The sequence below is a fragment of the Bemisia tabaci genome, chromosome 5 (genome assembly GCF_918797505.1).
Source record: "Bemisia tabaci chromosome 5, PGI_BMITA_v3".
NCBI lineage: Eukaryota > Metazoa > Arthropoda > Insecta > Hemiptera > Aleyrodidae > Bemisia > Bemisia tabaci.
In genome coordinates this window covers 43,965,018-43,977,524 of record NC_092797.1, presented here as the reverse complement: position 1 = coordinate 43,977,524, position 12,507 = coordinate 43,965,018, and the positions used below count along the sequence as shown (strand labels likewise).

General features: G+C 41.0%; 1 protein-coding gene across 4 annotated transcripts in view; it reads right to left on the bottom strand.

The window, feature by feature from the left end:
• The window catches only part of LOC109032266 (metabotropic glutamate receptor 2), a 555,771-nt gene that overhangs the window by 3,921 nt on the left and 539,343 nt on the right, over positions 1–12,507 (bottom strand). For all 4 annotated transcript variants that reach the window (XM_072300776.1, XM_072300777.1, XM_072300779.1 and 1 more), the window contains 5 exons: positions 11,288–11,613; positions 7,008–7,170; positions 4,483–4,696; positions 2,389–2,540; positions 813–972 (listed from right to left, as the gene is read on the bottom strand). In XM_072300776.1, coding sequence (XP_072156877.1) covers positions 813–972; positions 2,389–2,540; positions 4,483–4,696; positions 7,008–7,170; positions 11,288–11,613 — 1,015 coding nt within the window. The remainder of the gene's footprint in view (positions 1–812; positions 973–2,388; positions 2,541–4,482; positions 4,697–7,007; positions 7,171–11,287; positions 11,614–12,507) is intronic.

The following is a 12,507-nucleotide window of genomic DNA, read 5'->3' as shown; positions in this document are numbered from 1 at the left end:
ACCCTGAATTCTTGGTAATTTTACCCTTTTCTTAGCAAATACACCGAGATTTTTTTTCAGGGTAGTGACCCATTCCCAGGCCCGCCACAAGGGGGGGGGGATACTGGGTCCTTGGTACCGGGGCCCGGGCCCTGGAGGGGCCCGGGACGCAGGTGACAAACCACTACGAATTCATGTGTAACCCTTGTCTCGTGAGGAAAAGTGAAAAAATTACTCTAAAAATTCCGCCAAAGGTGAATAAAGTTTCAAAAACACGCTAGGACACTATACAATTTTTCTTACTTTTTTAGAGATTTCTATCTATTTTCAAGATTTTGAGTATATGTAGAATGATATTTTTAGGAACTGAGTTTCATTTTCTTCCGTTGACGGATGCTAAGAGGCTCCTGTCTGGGCATCCTCAACTTTAATGGCTCAACTCCCTTGTCATAGACGTACAAAAGGGGAGTCCATTGGGGCCCGGCTTAGCCTAGAATTGAAAATTATCATCTGCCCCCCTCAAAAAAAATTTATAGATGTTTTGAATGCAACAATTCGAAAGTATTTGGTGCTGAAAGTAAAAAAAGGAGTAATTATTCTGCAGAAATTGATGGAAAATCTCCATCATAAGAGCTTCAAAATGCGTCCAAATAGATTTAAAATTTCAAAATTTCCCCGGAGGGATCCCCCCGAACCCCCCCTCTGTGCTAGGGGCCCGAGCCAGAAAACTGGTACCAGGGCCCGAGATGGGATGTGGCGGGCCTGCCCATTCCGAATTTATCGAGGAGTGTTTAATTTATGTGCCGGATGATTAGAATATATTTGTTACTTACTAGAATTATTAGTTTGAGCATAAGGCGGATTTGCGTTGGACACTGCAACAGCGGCAGCCATCGCGCCAGCGGTCGTGCCTGTTTTTACCGTCCCCGAATATCGGGAAGGCATCATACTCTGTCTAACGTTCTGGTCCGGCCGCCATAAAATTATGTACAACTGAAAGGCAGAAAATGCATCAAAGTTGAAATTGATGGAATGGGTTGATCGACGGATTCTCCAATACTGCCGTGCTCAGGAAAAACGCCGTATGAGCCTTCAGGCGTTGCCAAATTTCCCCTGGCAAATCACTAATTTTCAGGAAGTTTTTTGAATGTTTTGTCTACCGATTTCTCAGATAATTTTGTTTGTAATTTGATCTAAAACGTCTGACAATTTCAAGGAGGAACATTCATAATTTTCCTCAAAAATAAACATTTTATCGAAAAAAATTTGGCAACTCTCGAATGTTCATGTGAGGCGTTCTTCCTTAGCACGGTAGAATAGAGACTTTGCAGGTGTCTGAAATTTGATGAATTTCGTGTTTTAGTGGAAACTACTGAGTGAACTGAACACGAGGATACCCTCGGTTCATGAATTAGACAATTATTGGAGAAGATATGACGAAATGATCTAATCTGCTAAAATACGTGTGTTTAAATGGGAAATGCCGCCAAATGACGTCTTTAAGCGGTGTATTTTCTCACTTTTAAATCTATTTTTATACTGTTTCCTATATCAGAAACAAATTATAAAAAAATATTTTGAAATCAGCTGAAGTTTTGAAAGTCGGACATTGCTCACATCTATTGTTGTGATTCAGAATATTCGATTATGTTTTGTTTATTTAAAATGCAGCCATAAAAAATGTACCTTTGACATTTTCAGTAAATATTTTGGAATGCATGGAGTGAATTTACTAGAAATTGCGGGAAAAATTAATGGCTGGTTTCCGTTGAAAAAATAAAAAATGATCGGTATTTACAATACTCCAATGAAAGATCAGCATATTCTTTATTTCAGCAATCAATCCGACATACATATCTTTTTTCAAATTCTGGATCAAGGCTCTTTAGACGGAAACTTTTTATTTGTTTACATAGTAGAAAAAATTGAAATCCTCTTGTAATTTGAATTGAGGGGTATTCTCTGTCACAAATTTTATAAAATTACTTGGAACAGTGGAATTCTGATATGTGCAGTAGGAGAAAAAGAGGATAACCCTTTTCCAAAGGAATCTCAACTTTAGGCTCTGAATGAAAAGAAAAAAAATTAACGCGAAGAAAATTTGCTGTGTTATCAGGGGCGGTCTGTCCAGGGGTTTGGGGTTGAATCAGCATCCCAGAAATTCTGACGGGTGGCTCAGATGGCCCCGGCAGGTTTGTTGAAGGGGCCCCCGAAACTTGAAAACCCCACATAAAGGAAGACTAAAGGTTAGTTGGGGGGGGGGGCTCTTGAGAGAGAGGGATTCTGACTACTTATCACTAAAAATTGATGTAAGTGTGCTTGACTTTGAAGTGTTGAATGGTGGTTAAAAACTTGGGAATAAGGGGAACAACATAAAAATGTTTATATTTTCAAATGTACTATACAAACCTTTGGCGAGAATAGGCAAACAACTGTTACACTTGCAGACAAGCTTATGGCGATAGACATGGTGGTTATTCGGAGGGGAGTATGATTTCCGGTTCCAAAATATAAAGGAATAAACGCCAGCCAAATGACACAAGTTGTATACATTGTGAAACCTGCAACAAGAGAGAGCCACAGGTTATCAAGAGATTCGAGGCGAGAATATTTTTTCCTTCCTCTTTCTCCCCCCCCCCCTTATCTGTTAATTTTAAGCGATTCCGTTCAAACACAAATCATGAAAATCGCAAGGGTGCAAATAATACTGACTGCACATACTGAGCGATTGGTCTTTGGGTTGAGTTGCAGGTCGCTAGGAGTGCATGGGATTTTATGGAGAAAACTAAAAAAGGTGTTCTTTTCCCGCTCAAGAAAGTAAATTCATGGAGGGGATGGCATGTTTAATTAAAGTTCTGAGCAAGCTGGGCTGAATGAGTTAAATTTTCGTGGCCGAATTACGTTTTACGGAGGGAAACAATATTTAGTAGTGGGAGTGAAGGTAAGTGTAAGGGAATACGGTTGCAACCCGCCGACCGTAAACATTGGAGAGGAGGTGTGGAGGGTCTAATAATTTCGCAACCCTCTCGCCAAGATGCACTAACACATTCTCAAATGGCCTAGTATGAATAGCTGGTATTGGTGCAGCAGCAGTGCTGGCAGGAGAATCAAGCGCGAAGTTGCCATAGCAATTCTCGCGAATTGGCAACACTGTTTTTCATCCATTTTAAGGTATTATAAAAATATATTCAAGAGAAAAGCTGCTGCACTTAGAGTCCGTTGTTTTACATAGATTTAAATTATAGATGAACAGTGTTGTCAGCTTGCGAGAATCGCCGCTGGTCGGGAGTTACGCAGCAATCGGGTATCCCTTTCAGGATATAGCGCCTGAATGCAAGTGATACAACTATTCGTGCTCTTTGGTTGTCCGTATTGCATGCGCAGAAATTGAAGGCGTTTTGACTTTTCGTGTCCATTTGAACGCTTACGGCGAGTTGTTTGCTATGACAATTGAGATTGTATCGGAAGTCTAGTAAAAATGAAAGAAAAAGGAGAAGGGCACAATGCCTTTGATAAATTTAATCCACTTTAACTTTATAATGATGGAGAATTTGCAGGTGTCTGAGGATTTCATGTTTGAGTATGGAGACCACGTTGAACTGAAAACGAGGACACTCTTGGTTCATATAAATTAAACAATTATTGGAGGAAGTATGACAAAATGCTCTATTCTATTAAAATACATTTGTTTTAATGGGAAATGATATCAGAGACGTCACTTGACGATGCGTTTTCTCACTTTTAAGTATATTTTTTAGACTATTTCCCATATTAGAAAAAAATAGACTGTGTTCGCTACATCAAACAGGTGAGATTGCATCAATATCGATTGGTTCAGCTTGTAAACATAGCCTGGAAAGTCAATCCAGCAATCTGGGAGGACGGGTTTTTTGTGACAGACTTTTGACTCTTAAAAGTACAATATAGTAATGAAAAGCGAAATTGGTAGGAATTTTTTCACTTTCAGCTTACACAACTCAAATCCTAAAATTGTTTTTTGAGGTTGTTTTCCGTTGTATTGAACCAAACGATACATCGAACCACAATCGAATATGATACAAATTGTTGAAAATACTGCGAAATCAGCTCTTTAAGCCCTCTCAGATGAAGTGATAAAAAATGCGTGCAAATTCTCCATTAGGCCTGCATAGACGATCAAATTCCGAACCAATTCCGATCAAAGTAGACATGCTGATGACTGGTGGTCACCGTCTACCGTCAAATTTTAACGGGCCGCACTTTTTTGTTCAAAGTAAGATCAGAACGGAGTGCCACCATTCATCATTTCCTGCCACAGGAAACATTTCTGCCAAGTTTTCATTTTAAAATGAAGCAAATTAATGAGTTTAAGACTGATGACTCCCGACACTTTGATGCTACTTTGATCGAAATTGGTTCGAGAATTTGATCGTCTATCGAGGCTTATTGTGTGTCGACTTGATTTCTCGATTTCGATGTGATTTGAGATTGTTGAACTGTTGCATTGTGGAGCGGATGATTTACCTATATGTTTTGATTCGTTGAAAGCTTCGGGGATGTTGCGGGTGAGGACTGCGTAAACGGTGCAGACCATGACGAGAGCGATCGGATACGAGAAGGCGATCATGTAGGAGGCGTTGGTGAAAGAAGAGCAGACGAGGATATTGGTTTCCCGTGATGGATAGTGGTGGATCGCCCGCGCCGGGGAGATCATCATCCACACCACATTTATCAGGATCTGCCCAACAGAAAACATTCGTCATGCGATGCCGAAAAGCCGCCGCTCCCTCCTCAAATCCCTGCCCACACTCCCACGATAAGCAAAAACGCCGTATGAACATTCCGGAGGTGCCAAATTTCCTTCGATAAAATGTTTATTTTTGAGGAAAGCAATGAATACTTTTCCTTGAAATTTTCAAGAACTTTAGGTGAAATTGCGAACAAAATTATCTGAAAAATTGGAAGAAAAATATTTGAAAATTTCCCCAAAAATTCGTGATTTACTCAAAGAAATTTGGCGACGCTTGAAGGTTCATACGGCGTTTTTCCTTGGCACGGCAGTGAACTTCAATTCTATGGGAAAACCACCGTATGAGCCTTCACGCGTTGCCAAATTTGCTTTGATAAAATACGAATTTCTCGGTAAGCCTATTCATACTTTTATTCCAGTTTCGTAGTAAATTTTTCTCGCAATTCCACCTAAATTTCCTGAAAATTTCAAGGGAAAATATTAGCAACTTTTCACAAAAATAATCATTTTATCGGGGGAAATTTGGCAACTCTGGAATGTTTATACGGCGGTTTTCCTCAGCACGGCAGTACACTCGACGAGGCTCTCCGGGAATTTTTTAGAATATTTTTCTCGTTTTATTTGAGCAGGTGTTCCGTAGAACCTTTTTAGAGAGAGTACGGACACTGACCCCAGGGACAACATACGTATTGATGATGAAACTCCCAAACCACGTCTCTCAGTTTACACTGAAAAAAAATTATCGGCGTTTTTACCAAGGTCCGTTGGTACCTTTACCATCTCACTTTTTTTTACCAATTATTGGTCATTTTACCAAGACAGACCGGTAAGCTCACCTAAAAACCGGTATTTTTACTGTTTTTTTCAGGTAAGAATACCACTTTTATTGGTAATCAATTCCCGGTAACTTTGCCATTGCATCTCGGTAATTCTACCACAGTTGATAAAAAATATTGGCGTTTTTACCAAGGTCCAGTAACATTACCGAGAAAGTTCAATAATTTTACCGAGATTTCTCGGTAAAATTACCAATTCCATAAATGGTAAATTTACCAAGAAAAAACTGGGATCAAATAGAACCCTGAATTCTTGGTAATTTTACCCTTTTCTTAGTAAATATACCGAGATTTTTCTTTCAGCGTACAACGTTGCAAACTTCTGGTCGCACATTATTTTTTTCAAGTAGAGAAATACTCAGCTTCCATTGAGGGGCTTGGAGGACAAGGCGCATTAGTGTAGTTTTTGCTGTTTCGAGAAACACTTGTTACACGTTTCGAAATTACATAGATTCTGATGGCGGATTGAAAGTTCAAACTGACTTTCATGCTTTAAAATTGGAATTTTGGAGCGAATTTTTCCAAAATATGCATTAAGACTGCAAATATTCAAGAATATGCAAGTTTTACTCAAAATTATTAATACCTCAATTTTTTTCAAAAACTGCACGTAAGCGCTTTGTCCTCTGAGCCCCTCAATTCATAAAAACTTCCCCGATTTTTCTTCACTGTGTAAATCAAATTCTGTAAAAACTTCACTGAATGATGTAAGTTTCTTCTCCGGTAAAAAAAATAAAATTGGAGCGGGGACTTTTAAACACCGTTAACGAGATACTTGATTTGGAAGTTTCACTGTAGGTATTTGAGAGTCCCACACTGATATTTGTCGTTTCCCGATCGAGGGTACCCAACTTTATTTCACCAATGCTAAAATTCCGCTCAAGATTTGTATTTTTACACGGAAGCTATTGGACACTTATTGTATGAACATTAAACATATTTTAGAGAATGGGGTCATTTTCATTTCAGTACGTAACAAAAGGTGTTTGGTATCTCAGTAGGAAGTCTGATAAGATGAACATGAACTACTTTTTTCAGCAAACGAGATCCAGCAGATCGTCGAGTTTAAAAGAGAAAAGTCGCGGAGAGATAGTAGCAATGATTAGATTGAAAGTTTGGGGGGGGGGGTGTAAGTCCTTGGAGTCTTTCGATTTTATTTGATTTTATTCTCGCATGCAAAAAGTAGAAACTGATCTCGAGGGATGAATAGAAAACGAAGAACTCACGGCAAAAAACATGTTTTATCCGGGGGATTGGCCATCTGCCATGTATTGGCAAGAGACCATTTTGCTCGACGAAACGAGTTTCATGTCAAGGAATCAGCGGAGTGAAAGGAACAAGGACAGTGATTTGTAAGTTCATGAGGGAGTTCATTCCGACTTCAAAGGGAGAAAACTTTTCCCCCAATGTTCAGGGCCAAGCGCCGGTGAAAGCGTGTGGAAGCAATAACGGGCGAAATGTACCTGAACGCTACACATGACGCTACAAATGATGAGCTGCGACTGCGGTGTGATGTACCCCGGACGCTTAGCGGTCCGTTTCCCGGCGTTGAATATCCTTGAGATCCGATTTGTCTTCGTCAATAAAGCGGAATAGACTATCGTGAAGCAGAATCCAACGCCGAACCTGTAAAGATTTAAAAATTCAGTCAACCAAAATATCACTTAAAAACACGGGATTGGACAGTGATCTTAAATAGTCTGAGTGAAACACATACATTTAGGGGTCCAACACTGCCGTGATAAGGAAAAACGCTGTATAAAAATTCAAGAGTTGCCAAACCTCCGATGGAATTTTTATTTTGAAGAAAATTATGAATATTATTCCTTGAACTTTTTAGACTATTTAGATCAAATTACAGACAAAATTCTCTGAAAAATCGGAAGACAAATATTTACAATTTTTTACGAAAACGCGCGATTTCTGAGAGGAAATTTGGCAACGCCTAAATGTTTATAAGGTGTTTTTCCTTAACACGGTCGAACAGAGATACGTGGTTTGTGAATACCAACGTCAAATTGCTCCACATAAAAGACATACAATTAATTTTCCAATGATCCTTTGAACTTGACTTTTTTCCTTCATTCTCTCGTTCCTTAATTGTTCACCATTACTTTGTTACAAAAATTTCTACGATCAGATCATAGACAAAAAATATAAATCCACCTTTAAATACCCGGTGAAGGAAAAACGTAATTTAACAAAATGGGAAGAAAATTGAAAAAGCAAAAGTTTGGAGGCCGACATACTCTGGGCATCTGGGCAGCGGCATGGCGTGCTTTGCGATGTATAGATTGGTCTGTTATTTAAATCTGTGGAGAAGGATCGATGAACAGCGTGTTCGCCACTAACACCGTAATAATCGATTCTTCACCATAGATTCAATTGGGACAAAATCGACAATCGATCATACACGCTTCACCACTGCATATGGGCAGTAAAAAGGTGAGAGGAAAACTCGCACACATGGAAACAGTTTACAGTAAGTTTACCCTCTTTTCATGTCATTCAAAACATTTTTTTTTCTCTCTGGTGAATTGCCGTGACACCTGCCGTTAGGTTTTAAGTCACATTTTCGTAGCGATTCAAAATTTGAAATGGCCCAATTAGAGGCCAATTAAATATAATTTTCTCACTAACTCATGTTCCGCCGTGGAATCTCGACATTTCAAAAGACTCATTTGAAGTTATTCATCGCAAAATCTGAAATGAAAATGAGTCCCTGACTTTACATTAAATCACTTAAACTTTTCCCATATTTTGCGCGGAAGCTCGTGCATATGTATGGAGGACGAGAGACGTTTCCAAAATGGGCAAAAAAAATCGGGCGATCCGAGATATTTCAAATCTAGAGGTACAACCGAGGCAGAGAGACAACGACCCACTTTAAAATTTAGACGGAGCACTTGGAGTGAATGCGTTTATCTCTGAAGGAGCATTTAATGACGCTACTGGAGTTGTGCCAACACGTAACTTCTGCGAAAGTTCGAGCGATAGATGCACATCCTATCAGCAAGCGAAAATGTGAAAGTTTAGTGGGAAAAAACTCAATGATTAGGCAAGCATGACGATTAGGTAAAATAATTATGTAAAAACCGTGGAATCCATCAATTTTATTCGAAATCTTTCTCCTAAGGTATATATGGAAAAAAATTTGGGGTTGTTCCCTGAAATTGGGGCTCACTCTAATTTGTTAGATGATGTGGACATTTCAAATGAATTATGGTCGTATCAAAACTCAAGTTGGGGTAGTGTCCTAATTTATTGGGGTACTGCCTACTGCCACAATTAAGTGGAAATGTCCAAGTTGGGACTTAGCCTCTACTTCTTTTTTTTTCGCGTATAAATGGGGAGGAAGGAGGTGTCCAAGGGCAGGGCCGAATGTAGGGGGTGGCCACATGGGCCGCGGCCTATGGCGGCAAATTTTAGGGGGCGGCAAATGTTGAAATTTTTTCAAATGTAGGTATAAAAAAAATCGGATTCAGAAATAAAATTACAAACGAGAAAGGGGACAAAATCTCTCATTTCCTGAGAGATAAAGTACAGTAATTTCTAATTTGTTCGTCTTTCGGTGATGCATGAGACAGAGCCTTCTATCGGTCTAGTTGAGAGAGAAACCAAACACGCAATTCGGCCTGGAGCGGCGCGGCGCCGAGAGCAATGATGACGAGGACTTGAGATGAAAAGGAGAAGACCTCGGTGCGCCGGTCAGCATGGAACATATATTAGCGCCTACAAGACTCCTCGAATACTTCACGCATTGCGTCAAACGTAGTGCGGTCAGCAGCGGTTGGTAAGAAACTCATAGTGCCTACAAGACTAGAAGGATACTTCACGCATTGCGCCAAACACAATGCGGTTGGCGTGGTGGCGGAAATTAAAATTATGACCTAAACCACATTCATGTTTATTCTTTCATTATTTTTTCGTTCATTTCTTATAAGTGAAAGGCCTTGTCCACACAGAGATAGGTTTAAGGGACTCAACTTTCGCGCAAAGTTCCGTGAACTTTTGCTAGTGTTGACATGGCATTCACAAAAAAATGTGCCAAACACGTCTTATGCACCCCTCCTCCTCCGGCACGTTCACTTTATGGTTTGTATCGATGTTTCAAAACGAATCAGAAGGGGGCGGCAAGTAGGTAAATCCGGCCCTGTCCAAGGGTAATTTTAAGCGCTCAATCCAAAGAAGCGAGTGTTAAGCACAGTTTTGTTCTAATTAGTTTCCGGAAAATGCGTAAAAAATAGATCAACTACGTACATTTTTCGGCATTTCACTCTATAAAATTGTATCTCTGACGGACTTTTTGCCCCTGATAGGAGCCTCAAATCATGCACAAAAGTAATTTAGTGTCCGTAGACGTCAGCTTTACAGAAACATCCATGCTCAAGGTCTTTCAAATTTTCAAGGATCGGGACCGAGTGGAGTTTGTTATAGCAGATCCACCCGTCATCAGCTCCGCCAAAATTCGTCGATACAACCGGGATACAAACCCAAGACCTTTCCTACCGTGCTAGGGAAGAACGACGTATGGAATGTTAGACGTTGTCTTTCTTTTGAATACCAATTTTTAGCGAAATTGATCTACACATTGATCACAGATCTAACGGCGGAAACCGAAAGAGTCGGCAAGGGCCTACCTTGGGTCGTAACAATTGTGATAATAAATCATTCTAGATAATATGAGCTCAGAGGTTTGCTGTCCTTTCGGACCGTAAGAGCTCCATGACCTAACCCTCAAAATTACCAACAATTCCTTATCCTCCCTTCCCATTAAGGTTTATCCACAGCTCCGTGAAGTAAGAAATTTCTCCGCGTAGGGGGCGCCACCGCTGTGTTTTGATTTTTTGGTCCACGTTTTTGAAGTCCGTACAGCTTCAATTGAGTCCTTGCGCTTTTATGAAAGTTAAAGGAATTTCCCTTTAAATCGAAGAGTCATAAGTTTTAGCCATAACCTTCTTCCTATTGACACTAAAAACGAAATGAAAAGTAATTTCTGAAGCTCTGAAACTTGATCCCAGAAAAAAGTAGGGTTCAGCATGATGACCTTGATGCAACCAATCGCGATTGATCGCTCTCAGCAGTTGCAGATATCTCTCTCCCACCGTGAGCTGTCTCTCTCGCACTTACAGATGTCCCGTAAGAGAAACTGGGATGAAGTTATGTCTTTTTTTATTAAACTTTCAAAGCTCGCGTTTAATTCTGAGGATTCCAGACGTATGCTGCTAGAACTTATGAGTCTTAGAATTTAAGATATCTATTGTGATATTTAAATAATCACTGATTTCGGAGTCGGATTTTAGCAGCGCGACGTGGTGGATTTTTTCGGAACCACAGCTGAAGATTAACCTTAAGGTACCCTACTCAGAGACAAGAGACCCTCCACTAGTATCTTGGCCATGGTGGAAGCTCTTACTTTCGGGACTTCAGCATTCTACTGTTGACTTACCTACATGGTTGATGTTTAACAACGTGTTGGCAGTTTCGTTTCGCAAACAAGCCGAAAATGGCCGAAGTTTAGGAAACTTGTTTGGCTCATGATGTCACCCGGAGCTCATCATCGACCATGTAGGTAGGTCAACAGCCGAAATTAGGGTGATGACTGTTGCTCCCTTATAATTGTCCATAAGGAACTGTTGAATCCCCGAAAGTAAAAGCTTCCACCTGTCGCCAAGAGGCCAGTGGAAGGTCTCTTGTCTCTGACTCTACCGGTGCTATTAGGTGTTTGGAATGTTGGAGTTACCTCTGAATGGAGCAGACGAGGTTGGTGGGTTTGATGATGAGGAGGAAGGTGATGGAGTAGCAGAGGAGGATGCCGGTGAGGAGGACGTAGCTGAGCTCGCGGCCGGCCGCCTTGACGACGGGCGTGTCGTTGTAGCGGAGGAAGACGTAGAAGTTGAAGAGGGTGAAGAGGATGCCGAAGGCGGAGAAGGACATGGCCCCGATGGCCCACCCGTTGCTCGGCGTCAGGTACACCGCCGGGATCTCCAGGCAGCTCTCCCGCCGCGCGTCCGGCTTGTGACCCTCCGGACACGTCATGCACTGCGTCTCGTCCGTCGGCGATCGGATCTGCAACAAAACACACCGAGAAACTTTTCAGAAGCTTTTCCTCGCATTTTCCCCATCCTGTGAAGAGAAAAACGGGCTCGTCGCAAACTTCAGCTAGAGCAAAAAGAACACGGAGAGAAAAACTTCGTGCGTGGGACGCGAAGTTGAGGTCGTATGGATCTCTGAAGTTTTCAGATACATGCATATTAGTAGGGCGGATAAGGGGAAAAAGTTCCCAGAATCGTGCATTTCTGGAAGAAAGCATGAAACTTTCAGGATATCATCTTTACATATAGAAGGTTCAATTTCGCAAGTGAGCCCAAAATTCTGAGGCCATGGGGGCCGGGGGGGCAGGGGCAGGGGGCCCTGATTTCGCTACGTTTTGCCGAATTTTTGCGTTGGATCATCGTGAGAACGCTGTTAACAATGTAAAATGTGATCAAAACCTGTGTAAACGTCATTAATAGGTTCTCTCAAACAGTATCCTAAAATGCTAGCACCCTCCTGCCTTTAAAATTTGGCCACCATCTTGGATTTGAGGCACCAATTTTGACCGAAGGACTGTTTTGACTTCAGTAATGAAATCTACAACCAAAATTACGTAGGAAATGACATATCACTTGCCTTATCGCGTAAAAGTTTAAAAAATGCACCCTCCTGCCTTTCAAATCTGGACGCCATCTTGGATTGGGGGCACCAATTTTGACCGGGGGGTTGTTTTGACTTCAAATATTAAATCTGCGACCAAAATTATATGGAAAACGATACCTCACATGACAGGATATGCACAAGTGAAAATACCGATATTCCAGAGGCCTTATTATGGGCGCCATTTTGAATTTTAGGCATTTTGAGGGGTGCTCCGGGATCGGACAGTGCTAGCATTTTAGGATACTGTTTGAGAGAACCTATTAA